The sequence below is a fragment of the Amblyraja radiata genome, chromosome 9 (genome assembly GCF_010909765.2).
Source record: "Amblyraja radiata isolate CabotCenter1 chromosome 9, sAmbRad1.1.pri, whole genome shotgun sequence".
NCBI lineage: Eukaryota > Metazoa > Chordata > Chondrichthyes > Rajiformes > Rajidae > Amblyraja > Amblyraja radiata.
Window position 1 is genome coordinate 14,093,683 of NC_045964.1, and position 18,185 is coordinate 14,111,867.

Consider the following 18,185-nt stretch of genomic DNA (forward strand, 5'->3'; position numbering starts at 1 on the left):
TAAATGTGTTAAGACTATATCTTTAAGACACTTGGTGACAAACAATTACAAATTTAAAATGTTGCTAAGAAATCAGATTGGGTTTTTTAATCATTTATTATATAGGATTATTAGGGAAAAGAATGTCATAAGAATAGGGCCTATTGTTTTCCGAAGGAAGTTGAATAAATTTGAAGGAGAAGGCGACACAGCAAGACAGATACAAGCTTTGTTTTGAATTGTTCCAGTAAAGAGCCACATTAGTCACTGTGATGCTTATGACCTCTGCTGCAATATATGCAGTTTAGAAGCATTAACGGAGTGAATTCGCTTGAGGCCTCTGAACTCTTTGAACAGACCTATTGAGTTTTAAATGCATTTAACACATTGTTCTACTTTTCAAAAACAAATATCCTATCATGTGAGCTTGTAGCAGCTTTATTTCCAAGAATCTGAGCTTGGTAAGATTCATTATTTTGCTCTGTGACCAACGAGGTTGGGTGGGCAGGTGGGGAAGGGTAAGATGGGTTGTTGTGTAAATGAGACTAATTTGCCCTTTCTACTGGAGTGTAGGTGGGTGCTGCATTGGTGATTCCCTGCCGACAGGACTCGTCGGGGCCAGAGGAATTCAACAAGATCAGTCTTAAATACTTTTTTGATTTTTCCATTGTGTTCCCAGAGGAGCAAGTAACTTTGGTGACCAATGCAATCTTGAACCGTCCATAACTCAAGCTTGACCTTTGAACTCAGGATCCCCAATACCATTTCTCCCTCAGGACTGAGACTGTTTGACTCTGCCAACTCCATTTACACAGAAATCAAGGTTTCTGTGTTTCTTTTTTTGGCTTTGGTTAATCCTCAAACTCAAACCATCTGAATTGCAAAATATTTGTTTCCAGTTTTCCTCTTAGGAGTTGAAGTGAAAATGAAAATATATCCTGACTGTGCCACTTCCCATCGTAAATACTGTCAGGTGGCTCCCTCTGTCAGTAGCAGCAAATATAATCATTTACTCTTATCAAGTCCAAAGTTGGTGTTAAGGTCATGGAAAAGTGTTCAACCTGTTTACCCGTTGCTCACTTTCCTCATTCTCTGTATCCAAGGAACCTGGAGTTATATTTGGAAAACGATTGTTCCTGCTCCTGGAAGAGTCCAAAAGGCATAACTGTTAAGTTAAAGTCAGTTTATCCTGAATGAGATCAGGAAGGATAGTGGAGGGAGGAACTCTCCCAGAAATTTGTGCAGGGTAACGATCAGTCGGATAGTTCAAAGTGGAAAATTATGAGTTACTTAGGGTAGCCTAAATAAAAAAAATAGGGAGTTGTGGAAGAGATCAACTTGACCCATCTGAACATTGATTAGTCTTTTGTGGATCCAATGATCCCATGTATCAAGAAAAGAGAAGTAACTGCAGATCTGGTCCTGATCTTCTTTTTGTTTAAAAGAAAGCTCCTCATTGGTGATCGATTATTGAACTGTGAGCCTCAATAGTTCAAAGGTTCAATAGTGCTTTATTTGCCACACAGTGAAACTAATTTTGCATATTACGTGTGGGCGCCGCCATTATTGGTACCATTGTTCAAAGTCTGGTCGGCCTGTGTGCTCAATGTACTGGAGCAGTTCCGCGAACCAATGTCCCTCTCGTCGACCGTTCATCTTTGTGTCCCAGGGCACATCCTGCAGCCCACTTTGAAGCTTACTTCACCCTCTGACCAGTCCTTGCTGCTCACGTCCGACTTCTCCAGATCCCTCCCGATCCCACCAAAGCTTCGGGCGGGTTCCGACGAGCCTTCGGGCTGGTTCCTGGTCCCGTCGTCCGACAAGCCTGGGCAACCCATTGGACACACCATCTCCCGTTTGCTTTGTGGGTCGCGCCTAGTATGAAAGCAAATGGTATGTTAGCTTTCATAGCAAAAGGATTTGAGTATAGGAGCAGGGAGGTTCTACTGCAGTTGTACAGGGTCTTGGTGAGACCACACCTGGAGTATTGCGTACAGTTTTGGTCTCCAAATCTGAGGAAGGACATTATTGCCATAGAGGGAGTGCAGAGAAGGTTCACCAGACTGATTCCTGGGATGTCAGGACTGTCTTATGAAGAAAGACTGGATAGACTTGGTTTATACTCTCTAGAATTTAGGAGATTGAGAGGGGATCTTATAGAAACTTATAAAATTCTTAAGGGGTTGGACAGGCTAGATGCAGGAAGATTGCTCCCGATGTTGGGGAAGTCCAGGACAAGGGGTCACAGCTTAAGGATAAGGGGGAAATCCTTTAAAACCGAGATGAGAAGAACTTTTTTCACACAGAGAGTGGTGAATCTCTGGAACTCTCTGCCACAGAGGGTAGTCGAGGCCAGTTCATTGGCTATATTTAAGAGGGAGTTAGATGTGGCCCTTGTGGCTAAGGGGATCAGAGGGTATGGAGAGAAGGCAGGTACGGGATACTGAGTTGGATGATCAGCCATGATCATATTGAATGGCGGTGCAGGCTCGAAGAGCCGAATGGCCTACTCCTGCACCTAATTTCTATGTTTCTATTACCGACGTCACAGGCTTGAATCTAAGCAAAGGGCTAATCCAATCACAGATAGTTGGGAGCGGGATTCCCCATATTACATCAGTCGGAGTCGGCATTAGTCAATGCATTGTCATTTGATGAACTCATTTGGGTACTAAATCTGTTCTTTACATTATATTCAATGCAATTCAATGATACTTATTATTAATTTTATTGTTAATTATTATATGATAACGGTATTAAAATGTTATATTACCATTACCTTTTGTAAAGACTCATGTAAAACCACTAACTTTTTAAAAGACTTGTATGCAAAACCATTAACTTTTGTAAAGAACAAAAAAGGACACAAAGAAGAAGGGTCTCGACCTGAAACATCGTCTATCCATGTTATCCAGAGATGCTGCCTGACCTGCTGATTTACTCCAGTACTTGTGTCCTTTTGTATATTAACCATCACCTGCAGTTCTTTGTTTCTAACTTTTGCGAAGATGTGTACAAAATCCAGGCAGCTTGTTTTTGGGGGGAAAAGGGTCATTTTTTATTAAATCTCATGTTATTTTTTGTATTTGGCAGCTTGAAGAACCAGTGGGGAGTTTGAAGCAATCAGTGGAAACTATTCAAAAGAGGGACAACTTGTAAGTATACTGACTGTCTCCAAAACTGCACTGCGTCTGATGTTCTGGGCATTGTAAATATTTTTCTCTGGTATTCTCTCTTTTATTCTCGGAGACGGCAGTCAAGTTATTTTGTAGTTAAGCCTTCCAGCTCAGCTCGAGAAGTCTTAGAAAAGCACAGAGTTGTCTGGTTTGCTCGTAGAAACTGTCCTCCTACATGTATATCAGAATCGTGGTTCAGAGACGAGGCAATGGCACACACTGTGGAGTCTGTCGACGCAGACTGCCGCTTACGAACTGGGTTAGCACCCCAGCCCTAGATCCTTGGTTGTAACACTGTAGGCCTTACCAAATAGGCTTCCAGTGCCTAACTGCTGGAGAATGTGTCCGTGCCTTCTGAAGAGGAAGCAATTTCTGAGCCACGCCGGGAAGTGGAGGGGTGGGAATGAATAGAACTGCCACAATGGGACAAACGTGATCATTTTTATCTCGGCTTCCTCTACCCTGCCCCACACCCTGAAAGGGATGAGGTCATGATTTCTGCTCAGGACATATATGAGTTTGGCTTCCACTTATTGTGAGTGCATGGAAAAATGTTACACAGGATCTGGTTAGACAAAGTGTTCAGCCCTCGTCAAGAGAACAAGGAAAATTCCGCTATTCAATAAAACTAAGTTTTCTTTGACAAATATAATGCTTTTTTTTACAATTGTTGTTCATTACAAGATTCATTTTTGGATTAGTTAGCTGCACATAAAAATAACCTGGTGCCCCTATTTATAAAGACAGGACTGACTAAATCTATTGAACCAGAAAAGCCTTATACATATTTAGCACAATGTTTTTAAACCAAGTACAGGTAGTTCTGCTATAATGCGTGTTTTCACAACATGAATTGAATGAATTAAGGAACACTGCTTGTATTACGCAGGCCAATTTGGCTATGGCGATTTAGATCAACATCTAGAGAACCACTTAAAAGTCACTTTGGAAGTTGGCAAACAGAAAAATATCTGCCTTGGAAAAGAAAATGTTTCCATGTAACCTACCCATTATCTCTACAACACAGCTGCTAGTTTCATTGCGGGAAACCATTAATATGGTTCTCTATTGACACTTGTGCAACAATATTCTAGTACAGAATGCAACATAAAGTCTTCAGTATCTTTTAACATAGTAACAAAAATAGACCAGTGTGTCATGGAGGGGGTGAGCTGTATTGTCCGAGATGCTCCGCAGTTTGAGGAGCATCCTCCACTCCAAGACCTCCTCCAATTAATCCAACTCTACCCCCAGCTCCAACTCCAATGGATGCAACTCCAAGAGCACCTCCAATGGATCCCACTCCGCCTTCCCGATGAGCTTGTTAATTCTGTTGGCGTCCGCGGCCTTTGACCTGCTATCCCAGCACACGACATCGAAGAAGATGGCACCGGCTACCACCGATTGATAGATCATCTGCACAATCTTACTGCAGACATTGAAAGAGCAGAGCCTCCTCAGAAAGTACAGACAGCTCTATCTCTTCTTGGACAGGGCCTCAGCGTTCCTAGACTAGTCCAGTTTACTGTCCAGGTAAACTGCAAGGTATTTGTACTCCTTAGTAAACCGTACATCCACACCCTTGATGGAGACAGGGGACAGGGGTGTTCCTCGCCTCTTAAAATCCACCACAAACTCCTTAAAGGAATAAGGAATGCTTGGGAATATTTCCACTGTACATCTTTGTCAAGACCCCATTTATATAGAGTTGAGGAAGTCGTTCGAATTATGGAGTGATGAGTTAATAGAACTAAGAGATTTGTTAGCGTTACAAAAGTTAGTGTGGAACCAGAATCACAAAGACTAGCACAGATAAGGAAGCTGAGTTCGCATCTCGGGGACTGGTCAATCTGATAAACTTGAGAACCCGCTTTCAGACTTCAGAAAGTAAAATGATGCAGATTCCGGAAGTGTGAAATAAAGAGAGAATGCTAGAGGTTCTCAGTGGGTTCAACAGCTTCGACCTGAACTGCTAGCTCTTTATCTCCCTGCGGGTGCTGCCTGACCTACTGACTATTTGTGGGAATTCATGCAAGGAGAAAGTCTAAGTCTAACTTCAAAGTTTAAAGAGAGTGTTTGAATGGGGGAAGAAATTGGTTTGTAAGATTTAGCATTAAGTTAGCAACAAGGAACCTGCTGGAGGAACTCAGCAGATCAAGTAGAATCTGTGGAGGGAAATGGACAGGCAACATTTTAATTAAGTTCTGTTTCAGAAGCAAAGTGATCCAAGCTGTCAGAACAGTGTTATTTGGGCAATTCAATGCCTAGACATTGGTATTCATCTTGAGTCTTTCTGTCACTCAGGTGAAGAAATTGATCATGCTGCCTTATCTGTTTATTGTAAACCGAATTATTGGATACTGACATCTCTTCCAACACTGTATAACAAACTGCTCAATTACATTTTATGAGAAGTAAAGAACTTGTTTTGATATGGCAACTTTTTGCTGAAGGAATATCTTGAGGGGTGGTCATCAGCATATAAAAACACGGTGGCCAGTTAACACAGCAAGATCTCAGGTATTGGAGGATTTGAGTAATAAGGAGTGACTGGAAAATCTGGGGCATTTTCTTCTGGAGTGTAGGTGGCAGAGGGGTGAAGAGGTATGTAGCATCACGAGGGACATAGGCAGAGTGAATGGCTACAGTCTTTTGCCCAGGGAAGTGGAGTCTAAAATTAGAGGGCATACACGTGAGATGCAAAAGATTTAAAGGAGGTCTGGGGGCCATATTTTTTCACACAGTGAGTGAGTGGATGTGGAATGAGCTGCCAAAAGAAGTGGGTACAATTACAATGTTTAAAAGACATTTGGACAGGTTCATGGATAGGAAAGGTTTAGAGGGATATGGGCCAAACACAAATGGTCAAGTTGGGACAAAGGGCCTGTTTCTATGCTGTATGATTCTATGACTAAGCAGCAGTGGGAAAATGACCAGATTTTGTGTTATTCTGTTGGAAGTAACTCTTTTCTAATTATGACACATGCAGGTTACTTGAAAGATTCTGCAAGGACCAGACCTCAGTTATGCAGCCCGATTGTAACACTCCGTTTCATTCCATTGAGGACACTGTTTTGAGTCTTTTGCCCTATCACGTATGCGAGGGTGCAATGCCATCTAGTGTGGATTTTATCAAAGGTATTCTTGAAATTGTCTCTTGCTGCAGAGAGGGGGGAGAAGCAAAATGCCAACATAATTAGCTGGGTGGTTGGCCTTAATGATATGAACAAATGAATTATATTCTCTGTTTACGTTAAACACAGTTGGTGACCAACTCGTACGTGGACTAAACAAAATCAATGCAATTTTCAAATAATGTTTGCTTTTGTAGTGTTATGTGGAGGTCCACACTCTCTACCTACATGTGACGAAGGGTTATCAGACTGATTACAGAGATGGGGGGCAGTGGGGCTCTCTGAGGAAAGATTAAGCAGACGGGCCCAAGCTGCTGAATGTAGAAGAATGAGAGGTCATCTTGTGGAAACATGAAAAATTCCTAAGAGGCTTGACAAGATCCATGTAAAGATGGTGGCTCCTCTGGCTGAGGCATCTTGATTGAGGGTCACAATCTCAAAATAAGGGGTGAGCCATTCAAGACAGAGTTGAGAAAAAGGTTAGCTATGGAGTTCTTGACCCAAGAGAGCAGTGGGAGCTCAGTCATTGAGTGTATTCCAGACAGGAATAGATTATTGCATATCAAGAAACTGCACCACAAGGGACTGCAGATGCTGGAATCTTGAACAAACCACAAAGTGCTGGAGGAACTCATTAGGTCAGGCAACATGTGGAGAGAGAATGGACGGGTGATGTTTTGGGTCAATACCTTTCTTCAGACTGATCAAGGACATGGGTTAGTTCAGGAAAGTGACACTAAGATAAAAGCACAGTCATGATGTTATTAAATGGTAAGGCAGACACACGACTCTATTCTTGCTTCTATCTCTTAACTGCTTATGTTGTATGGAAAATGGCAGTGTCATCAAGGTTGTAATCGTTTCACTGCTGAGCGAGGTGATGTGATATGGGTCAATGTGTAAAATTAGGAAATGAAAAGCTTCTAAAAATTGAGCGTGAATTATATGAGCATTCCAGTAACGGCTATGGGGTGACAACAATCAGAAGTAGCCAAAGTAGAAACTGATGGTTTGATTTTAACACCAGGAGAGTTTATTTTTCATTTTAATAGTGATATGCAATGTAATTAAAGTATAATTGAGACATGCGACATCAGATGCTGGAATCTGGAGCAAAAAGCGAACTGCTGGAGAAACTCAGCAGGTCCGGCAGCATCTGTAGAAGCAGAAGGTCCATCCACTTTTCAGGACGAGACCCTGCACCAGGATTGAGTTGAATATGATGGTATGATTAAGTTCAGTTGAGTGTATACAAAGGAGAATTACAAAACAAATTACTGAGATTCTTTGCCTAACGAATGGATCAATGCAGGCATTGACAACGGGAGAACATAAATCAAATTCAGAGCAGCTAGCACAGGTCCCGGGAACAAGGAGAGGCAGAAAGGACACAAATGTAGGAACCTCTCAGCAGTTCTGTGCTGAGATAGAAAGGTCAGTAGAAAGAGACACAACAGATTAGTCAGAGGTACAAAAAGGGTGCATGCAGAATGAGCATCTCCATGGGAACAAGATGGTCAGCAGCTCCTACATATCTGTCCACCTCTCTCCCGTCGTGTGCAGATAGTCTGTACTACATCTCCACAGTGATGATGTACTTTTTGTTCCTAATCTCTATCCATATGGCCTCATTTGAGGATCCTTCAGGGGTCCCCTCCCTCAATGTGAAGTAATGAACAATGCAGCACCATCTTCTCTGTTACTGCACCCCTGCATCAGATGAAAGTTCTGTAGCCCAGGATACTGAGATGCCAGTCCCACTTGTCTTTTAGTAATGGCAACAATAATGTAGTCCCCATGTTAATTAAGGCTCTGAGGTAATCGATCATACTAAATTGACTCCCTGCATTATACTAGATGCAATGTTACTTTGTATTTTTCTTAGGTACATTTATCCTTCTGCTCAGCCTACTGGACCTAATGACCTTTTCTCATCAAGGTAATTGCACCACTCTATCTAAACATCGATTCTGAGCCACATTCCTCTCCCAACAGTTTAAACCTCCCCCGACACCAGCAGCAAACCTCCCTGCTAGGATGTTGGTTCAACTTGTCCTTTTTATACAGGTCCCATCTTCCCCAGAAATGGTCCAAGTAATGCAGGAACCTAAATCCCACACTCCCTGCACCTCATTTAGCCATGCATTTATCTGACCTATCCTTCTATGACATCACAGGAGCTTGAGGTTAGGTTTGGACTGGCACTGGGTCCAGCTTGATCAGTTACAGATTGACTTTGGTAAAGTTGTGCCATGTCAGGAGGAGGAACAAGGAACTGCAGACGCTGTTATAGACACAAATATGCTGGAGTAACTCAGCGGATTAGGCAGCATCTGTGGAGAACATGGATAGGTGAAATTGTGGATCTGGATTGAAGAAAGATCCCCACCTGAAACATCGCATATCCATGTTCTCCAGGGGTGTTTCCTGACCTGCTGAGTTACTCCAGCCCTTTGTATCTTTTTTCGTACCATGTCAGAGTGGCTGTGTTGGGCTGGGGATCAGACACTATTCAGAATGGCAGCAGCTGAGTCTAGATTGGTCTGCGTATGTTTAGGCTAGGATTTGAATTGTTTGTGTTGGATTCAGGTGTGCCCTGGTTGGATCAAATTTGGATTGGATGTGGTTGAGTCAGATTTAGACAGTCAGGACTTTGACCTGAAATGTTAGCGCTGTTTCTCTTGTCACCGAGGCAGCCTGACTACCTGAGTATTTCCACATTTTCTGTGTTTAGGTTTGAATTGGCTATGATTGGGTTGGGTTTAGATTAGACCTGGTCACATCAGATCAAATTTGGATTGGCCCTGGTTAGATCTGGCTCAGATTGACCCTGGTTGGATTGGGGTAGGGTTGGAGTGACCATAGCCAGGTCTGGCTGTCATTGTATATAATTTCATACCCAAATGGAAAAATATTATTTTCTCCCTCAAATATTTTTGCAGCTTTCCTTGAAGCATATCTTTATAATTCAACTACTAACTTCTTGTGAATGCAAGTTCCATATTGTAACCGTTGTCTGAGCAAAAAAAACTTTTCCCTGAACTCCTTCATGGGCTAAAGACCATCATATAGATATGGGGTTTCCTTCTGGAATTTCTTCAGCACTATAGTCCTGTTGTGTGTTCCTATCTGAGTCCACTCTCTGTGAAAAGAAAGAGTGTACACATATTCCAGTAACGGGAACATGGCCTTGATGGTGCTCCTTGTACAGCCCTGCAGATGAAAGCTTCTGAATGAATGAAATAACCTCCAGTATTTTGTAATTGAATGTTAGGTTACAAGATGTAAACTTCACGTTATCGTACGCTTCGTAGTATTCTTACGGTTCTTCTGGATCTTTCTGCCCGCAGTGGATGAAGAGTTTCAGGTTGTGTCGGCAAATCTCCTCAAGCAGACCCAGGCCATGCAGAACAAATATCGTATGCTGCTCTTCGAAGAGTCCAGGGTAAGGTCTTCAAGATATTTTAAATGATCTTCAGAGATCAAAAACCAAATCCCTCTAATGTAGCTCAACCATAGGGGTTCTTTGCTTGGAACAGAGGTCAATGGATCCCATACCCTTAAACCCCTGTCCCACGGTACGAGTTCATTCCAAGAGTTCTCCCGAGTTTGCCCTGATTCGAACTCGGAGATTTACGGTAATGGCCACTCGTCGGTACTCGGGTCTCTGGTGGACATTTTTCAACATGTTGAAAAATCGTCACGAGTCTTCTCGTGCTTACCTGCCATTACCGAGTTATCCCAAGTACCTGCCGTTAGCGCTAAGAGTCGTCCCTAAGCTCCGACATACCCGCTACGTTCATTCTCCGTGCTTACCACGAGTTTGATTTTTTTTAAACTCAGGAGAGCTCTTGGAATGAACTCGCACCGTGGGACAGGGCTATTACTGTATTGATAGTCTCCAGCTGTGGGTGATGGAGAAGAAGGATGGCCATTTCTCTTAGCCCTCCCTAGCCCAGGAACACTACAGTAACAGCACTTATCTTCTGAGTGGCACCAAATAATATCAGTGCTTAAAAGGTACAAAGCAGACTTGAGCTATCCTGGCATAGAACATCAATGAATACGATCAGGTGTAGGCCATAGATCCTTTTTGTGCCCCTTTGTCATTTCCTAAGATCGAAAATAGTTCACCACAACACTCAGAGTGCCCAATATCTGCCCATCTCAGTTCTGTATTGAGTCAGTGACTGTGCATCCGCTGTCCTCCTGGGCACGGAGCTCCAACCCTCTTCGTGAAGACAACTCTTCTTATCTCTCTGATGAATGGTCAGTCGGTTATCCTGCACAAAGATGCCCAGATCATGACCCATGACAGTTGAGAACAATCTCAACATCCACTCTGTCAAACCAGAACAATTCTACACGTTTCCAATGAGATCACCTCTCATTCTGAACACAGACCACTTTTCCCTTTTTATTGTGTACCTGCACTTTTTTCTCCTTTATATTTATTCAATATTTATCGCTGATGTAAAGATAGAATCCTTTTTATTCCTCTAGTCAGGGGAAAAGACTCTGTGAATTAACCCTATCTATTCCCCTCATGATCTTATACACCTCATAATCCAGCACTCCAAGGAATAAAGTCCTAGTCTGCCCAACCTCTCCCTATTCCTTAGGCCCTCAAGTCCTGGCAGCATCCTCGTAAATTTTCTCTGCACTTTTTCCAGCTTAAGAACATAAGAACAACCTTCCTATAGCAGGGTGATTAAAACTGAACACAATACTTTGAACACGGCCTCACAATGTCTTATACAACTGTAACATAACATCCCAACCTCTATATTCAGTGCCTTGACTGATGAAGGCCAATGTACTGAAAGCCTTCTTGGCCATCCTGTTTACAAAAAAAGACACAAAGTGCTGGAGTAACTCTGTGGGTTAGGCAGCATCCCTGAAGAACATGGATGGGTGCTGTTTCAAGTTCGGACCCTTCCTCACACTGAATCAGACCACTGAACCAACTGATCAAGATCCTGCTATAATTTTTGATAATCATTTTCACTATCTATGATAACACCCACTTTAGTGTCATCTGCAAACTCACTAATCATGCCTTCTATGTTCTCATCCAAATCATTGCTATAAACCACAGATAACAATGGGCCCAGCACCGATCCCTGAGGCACATCACAAGTCATAGACTTCCAGTCTGAAAAACAACCTTCCACCATCACCCTCTGCTTCCTTCCATGAAGCCAATTCACTCTCGAATTGGATAGCTCCCCTTGGATCCCATGTGATCTAACCTTCAAGAGCAGCCAACATGGAAACCTTGTCAAAAGCCTTGCTGATGTTCATGCAGACAACATCTCCAGACTCCCGAGATAAACAACAGGCTCCCTACCACAGCCACTAACCTTAATGTTCCACAGACCCACACTGCCCATTTCTATCCCCTTCCCAAAATCCACAAACAAGACTGCCCTGCCAGACCCATTGTTTATGCCTGCTCCTGCCACCACCACCCACCCCTCCCCCCCACCCCCGAATCCCTGAATGTACAGCTCTAAATACCTTGATCCTATCTGCCCTTTGTCTAACCTACATCCAAGACACGTCACACGCTCTTCAACACTTCAATAACCTTCAATTCCTAGGTCCCGATCAACTCATCTTTCCATGAATGTTCACCACCTTTACCCCTCCATTTCCCACTAGGAAGGTCTCAAGGCCCTCCAGTACTTTACAGAGACCCAATTAGTTCCCATCTACTAACACTCTCCATGGCAGTACTTGTCCTCACCCTCAACAATTCCTATTTTGATTCCTTTCACTTTCTTCAAGTTAAAGATGAAGCCATGGGCCCCAGTTGTGCCTGACTTTTTGTAGGTTACATCGAACAGTCCTTGTTCTGAACGTACACTGGCACCATCCTCCAACTCTTTCTCCACTCTATCGATGACTGCACTGGAGCGGCCTCCTGCTACCCTGCAGAACTTCATAAACTTTACCACTAATGTACACACTGCCCTCAAATTCACTTGGACTATCTCTGATACCGCTCTCCCCTTTCTCGATCAGTTGACACCATCATAGGAGACAAACTATCAACTGATATCTACTATAAACCCACTGACTCCTACAGTTATCTGGACTTCACCTCCTCTCACCATGCCTCTTCCAAAGTCACCATCCCCTCTCAATTTCTCCATCTCCGTTGCATCAGTTCCCAAGATGAGGCTTTCCACTCTAGGACATCCGAGATGTTCTCTTTCGTTAGTAAATGTGGTTTCCCGCCTGCTATTGTAGATGGCTCCCACAGTTCTACCCATATGCCCCCTGCCCCCAAGACAGAACAAGAATAGGATTGCGTTAGTCCTTTCCGTTCAACCCTCCAGCCTCAGCATCCAACACATCATTCTTCAACATTTCTTCCACCTTCAACTAGGGCGGCATAGTGGAGCAGCAGTATAGTTGCTGCCTTTAAGTGCCAGAGACCTGGGTTCGATTCTCACTACGGGTGCTCTCTGTATGGAGTTTATACATTCTCCCTGTGACCTGCGTGGATTCTCTCCATGTGCTTCTGTTTTCCCCAACACTCCAAAGATGTGCAGGTTTATAGGTTAATTGACCTGTAAAATAGAAGACTGTCCCTAGTGTGTAGGATAATGCTAGTGTTTGAGGTGATCACTAGTTGGTGTGGACTCAGTGGGCCGAAGGGCCTGTTTACACTTGATATCTCTAAAGTCTAAAGTGATCCCACCACCAGCCACGTCTTCCCATCCCCTCCCCTTTCTGCCTTCTTCAGCCAACTCCCTCTGCATGCCTTGGTTCACTCATCTCTTCTCACCCACACCACCTCCTCTCCAGGTACTTACCCCTGCAACCACAAGACCAAGCGTAGGCTGGGCGACCGTTTTGCTGAACACTTGTGCTCGATCCGCCAAGACCTGCTGGATCTCCCGGTTGCTAACCATTTTAACCCCTTCCCATTTCTGTCCTGGGCCGTCTCCATCATCAGAATGAGGCCAAACACAAGCTGAAGGAACACATCTCATATCACGCTTGGCAACGCAATGATCATTGAATTCTCCAATTTTTGGTAACGTTTGGTAACTAACCAATAACTCAATCCCCTCTTTTTTCTACCCCTTCTCCTCCCTGTGTCCCACTTGGATGTGCACCCATATCCTCCACTATCCCACTCCATTTCCCCTTATGTTAGTTAGTAAAGTACATTAAAAGTTAAGCCAGTAAGCCAGCTGCAGTTAACTTTTAAAGAATGGATACATAGTTTATGTGAGGAAAAAAAACAGGATGAATGGTCCGACTGTACCTATCAATAAACGTGATAGCAAAGTATAAAGCTTGTAAATTGGCCTAAAAACTGGAACAGGTTTGAGTGAATTATCCATTCCCTCCACAGATGTTGCCTAAGCCATTGAGTTATTCCAGAACTTTGTGTTTTGCTTACATTTCTAGTATCTGCAGTTCTTGAGTCTGCAATGAACTTGATATATTTTGAAAGTCCCTGGTATTTTTAACCAAAGACAACATGTGATCAGATTGAATTGTGGAGCACACTTGAGGGGCTGAAGGGCCTTCTCCTGCTCCAATCTTGGTAAACCATTGGTCCTGGTGCTCACTGCTTAATTTTCTCTGTTTTTCAGAGGACAAAATCCTCCGCTGAGATGGTGATGATCAATCGGATGTTCATTCAGGAAGAAAAGGTGGCTTTCCTGGAAGCAAGACAACTGGCCAGGGACAGTCCCGGTGAGACAGCTCTTTCAATACTTTAACATTAGCAAACTTCGGATGTGGGGACGTTCAAATGCCAACACGGCTGGGCAAATTGTAATTCAAGTCAAATGCTTTTACATTTATATGACCAACAACCTATAACCTAGCAATTATACGTTGAGTTGGTCATAAAAATCAAAGCAATCTAGTGCTATATTTTTGGATATTTGTTACAGATATGCGGTAGTATTAAAAATCGTGGGAATTACCTCTAAAAAACACTCCTCCCAACTGTTGGGCATCATCGGCCACTTTCCTGTCCAGTTGAAGTCAGGTGTTGCTGCAAGCAGAGATATTGGCCAATTTTACATAGCAGGGTCCCATAGATGGCAATAACCTATTGTAGTGATACTGGTTGAAGGACAAATGTTGTCCAGACACAAAGTGACCTCCAGCCTCTGCAGTCTTTATCCCTGTGCCATTGAGGTGAGCAGGTGGACCTCAGGTTAGCTACATTCCAGGTGCCTCCAGCTCCTACAATGCAGCACTCCCTCTGGAGAACCAATGAGATCTCCACAGGGGGACTTGAGCCAACTAAAAAAATCAATTGACTTAAGTGATACTTACTGAGCCAAAGCTGCCACTCTTGTCCAGACTTTCTTTGAGGCAAATAGAAAGTTGTAAAACAGTTTCCAGTGTATTACTTGGAGCCCCATCTCAGCCGCCAGAGAGGCACATTCAAACAGTGGTGCACTGCAAGGTGTGAGAGCTCAGTGTGATGAGGAGCCGTGCAGACACTTGGGCCGTTCAGCTCTGAAGGTGAGTGACTATGGGCTGGGACCCTACCCTGGTAATTAGTTGCAAGCAAGTTAGAAGTGGGGGAGTGGAATATTTTTACACAATTAACATAATCGAGGACATCGCACCCTGGCCACTCCCTCTTCTCCCCTCTTCCATCAGGCAAAAGGTACAGAAGTGTGAAAACACACACCTCCAGATTTAGGGATAGTTTCTTCCCAGCTGTTATCAGGCTACTGAATCATCCTACCACAACTGGAGTGTAGTACTGAACTACTATCTTCCTCATGGGTGACCCTAATGCCCCTGTCCCACTTAGGAAACCTGAACGGAAACCTCTGGAGACTTTGCGCCCCACCCAAGGTTTCCGTGCGGTTCCCGGAGGTTTTTGTCAGTCTCCCTAATGGTCGAAAGTGGTTTCCGCTTCTTCTATAGAACATAGAAGAAGCGGAAACCGCACGGAACCTTGGGTGGGGCGCAAAGTCTCCAGAGGTTTCCGTTCAGGTTTCCTAAGTGGGACAGGGGCATTAGACTATCCTTGATCAGACTTTGCTGGCTTAAACTTGCACTAAACGTTATTCCCTTGTCATGTATCTATGCACTGTGAATGGCTCGATTGTAATCATATCTTGTCTTTTTGAAGCTTTTCACTGTACCTCGCTGCAGGTGACAATAAACTAACCTGAAACTTAGCAGACAAACCTAAGGCTGAAATGAGTACGGTTCTCATGCAATTAAATCCACTCTTGGAGTATTTCTCCGACAGAGCAGAGAGAGGTCAAAACCAAACACTGCCAGCATCATGATTGTGACACCGGTCGTTAACTCCACCCATTGTGCCCACGCTGGCCGCCAGCCGAGCAATCCCGTCAGCCTCAATCCCCTTCTCCCGAAAACCTTGGACATTATCCTCCCTCACAGGCCCATCCACTCCTCTTTTGCTGGCTATTGAAGTAGGAAGAGCCAAAGTCCTCCACGTCAGTCCCTAGAATCGAAGAATGATTTAGCATATGTTTGCCTGTTCTAAGGGCACAATGCATCTCTTTCAGTCTCAGCCCTCTTAAGGGATCTTGTTCTGAGGTTTTAGACTGAGTTGAGGAGAAACTGATGCAGAGAATTGTAAATCTGTGCATTTCTCAAGCCAGAGAATCGTAGATTCCCAATCATCCAAGGCTGAGATCGGAAAATTTCTTGATATGATTGAGAGCAAGGCGTACAGTGACAGAATGGAGTTGAGGTTAAGGATGAATATTTGAGCTGAGACTAAAGGTTTGATGACTCACTGCTGCTCCTAATTCGATATTAGTGTTGAGAATGTTTGTTTCATTTATTTTTAGATGCATATATTTCATCGGTTTTCCAACCAGACATCGACAACTCTCCACCGACCTCTGCTTGTCTTCTTGTTGCTCCCAATACACTCATTCAAAGTACAAAGCAGCTCGCAGCCCCCGAGCTGGATATCAGGCAGGCCAGGATCTGGCCCTTGGACGCTGGTGTGAGAGCCCCACCGGCTGGAGAAGATCCCGTTGTCTCCAGCCCCCCCAGCCCTCCGAAAATCTACACAGTCAGAAGCAGAAGTGGACTCAAGCTGAAGATAAAGCAGGAAGCAGGTTACAACCAGGTTGTTCATCACACAGAATTTGACCATCTACCTGTAAGTCCAGTCAAGCAGCTCTCAGGGACCAGAGGCTGTACTCCAAGCTCCTTCAATCACAGCAACAGAGCTTGCAATTGCACCGTCCCGTCCCTGGCTGAGCGACGGCTGCTGGAACGTTTGGGCACCAGGGACCTGCCGAAACAAAGGCTCCACCTTGCGAAAGGCAAAATGAATCGCCCTTGTTGTTGCAGCCCCATTCTGGTACCTGATCCAACCAGAACATACCTGCCTCAGGACAGTGCTGCAAGTAGACTTGGAGACGACCAGAAGGTCAGTCTTAGCTGCTGCCCACTGGGCACTGGAGCTCGGCACTTGACCTCCGACAGCAGGAATGCAGGCGGCAGCTTGCCGTTCAGAACCAGGGGTCGGCCAGGAGGGAGGTGGGGCGACCACACAAGCAACGAGGTGGAGGACACCATCGCGCGGGGTCTGATGGAGGTGGACTCCATCTGTCACCTGCCCTGGGAGCTGTCTCTCCCTCGGCCCAAGCGGCGGCGGTCTGAGTCGGAGGAGAACGGCAGCTTCTCCAGCGACAGTCCCCAGGACAGCGCGTTGAATCAGCACCTGCAGAGTGCCATCAACAGCATCCTGGACCTGCAGAGGATGCAGACATCAGAGGAAGAGACTCCTGAGCTAGCCGAGCTGAGCACCCCTCCCTGCTCCCCTAGCTCTCCCTCGGAGGACTTCATGCAACAAGAACAAGAAAGTGGTATCATTGGAGCTGAGACCTCCACTCTGGGAGAGATAGTAAACAGCACCTGAAGCGACTAGCGAGATGCTGGAACGTAAGAGGAATAGGTTGGAAATTATGTTTAATTTTAAAAACATTGCACCTGTCTTTTGGTTTGAGTGCAGAAAACTATAGTTGAACAGTCTCCTGGACAGTGCCTACACAGATTATTATATAATACCAGTTGTGCAGGAGAAGGTCAAGCTGTAGATGAAGCAGCTGACACCTACACAAGCAGTTTTGTACAATAGCATTATTTATTAACACTAAAGACCAAATCAGATGTTTCAATCCTTGATAAACCTCCAAGTGTACCTCAAAGTGTGCAGTGGTCAGTTGGAGGATTTTATTGATCACTGGTTTACTCATCTCACAGCACTGAATCCTGGTTATTGCAGCCCTGTGTTTCTCACTGCCTTTAACATGTTCCTTCATGGCCAGAATTTCCAGTCGTGTGGGTTAGCACTATGGTCCATGGTTGCCATAGTTCCTCCTTCCTCTGGAGACAGGTTGACACCAGTTTCTTTCACACACCCCAGCAGGACATAGTTCAATCATGAAGTTCGGGTCCTGACCCGAAACGTCACCCATCTGTGTTGTCCAGAGATGCTGCCTGACCCGCTGAGTTACTCGAGCACAATGTGTCTTTTTTTGTAAACCAGCATCTGTAATTCCTTATGTGTAGGAAGGAACTGCAGATGCTGGTTTAAACCAGAGATAGATACAAAATGCTGCAGTAATTTTGTGTCTATCTTCTGTAATTCCTTATGTCTCCAGGTTATTAAGCATTTGGGTTTTGGAACTTGGTGTTGAATCATTTTGAAATATGTTCTCAGATTTCACATGAACAGATGATCTTTACCGATGAATATTCTGTCTATAGGAATTATGAATCAGTGTTTATAAAGACAAATTCTTCTTAATCTGGAATTGTTGCAAAAATTGCAACTTTTAGAATATGTTTCTTTGCAAGAAATGTATTGCACTGATCTATATTTAATTTTAAAAAGTATGATTTAAAT

General features: G+C 44.1%; 1 protein-coding gene across 1 annotated transcript in view; it reads left to right on the forward strand.

Moving 5' to 3' along the window:
- The window catches only part of LOC116977297 (BRD4-interacting chromatin-remodeling complex-associated protein-like), a 45,334-nt gene extending 27,545 nt beyond the window's left edge, over positions 1-17,789 (forward strand). Inside the window, exons 6-10 of the mRNA XM_033027795.1 lie at positions 3,073-3,134; positions 6,145-6,293; positions 9,640-9,734; positions 13,906-14,008; positions 16,111-17,789. Of these exons, the coding sequence (XP_032883686.1) occupies positions 3,073-3,134; positions 6,145-6,293; positions 9,640-9,734; positions 13,906-14,008; positions 16,111-17,195 (1,494 nt within the window). The 3' untranslated portion in view covers positions 17,196-17,789. The remainder of the gene's footprint in view (positions 1-3,072; positions 3,135-6,144; positions 6,294-9,639; positions 9,735-13,905; positions 14,009-16,110) is intronic.
- The last annotated feature ends 396 nt before the right edge of the window (positions 17,790-18,185 follow it).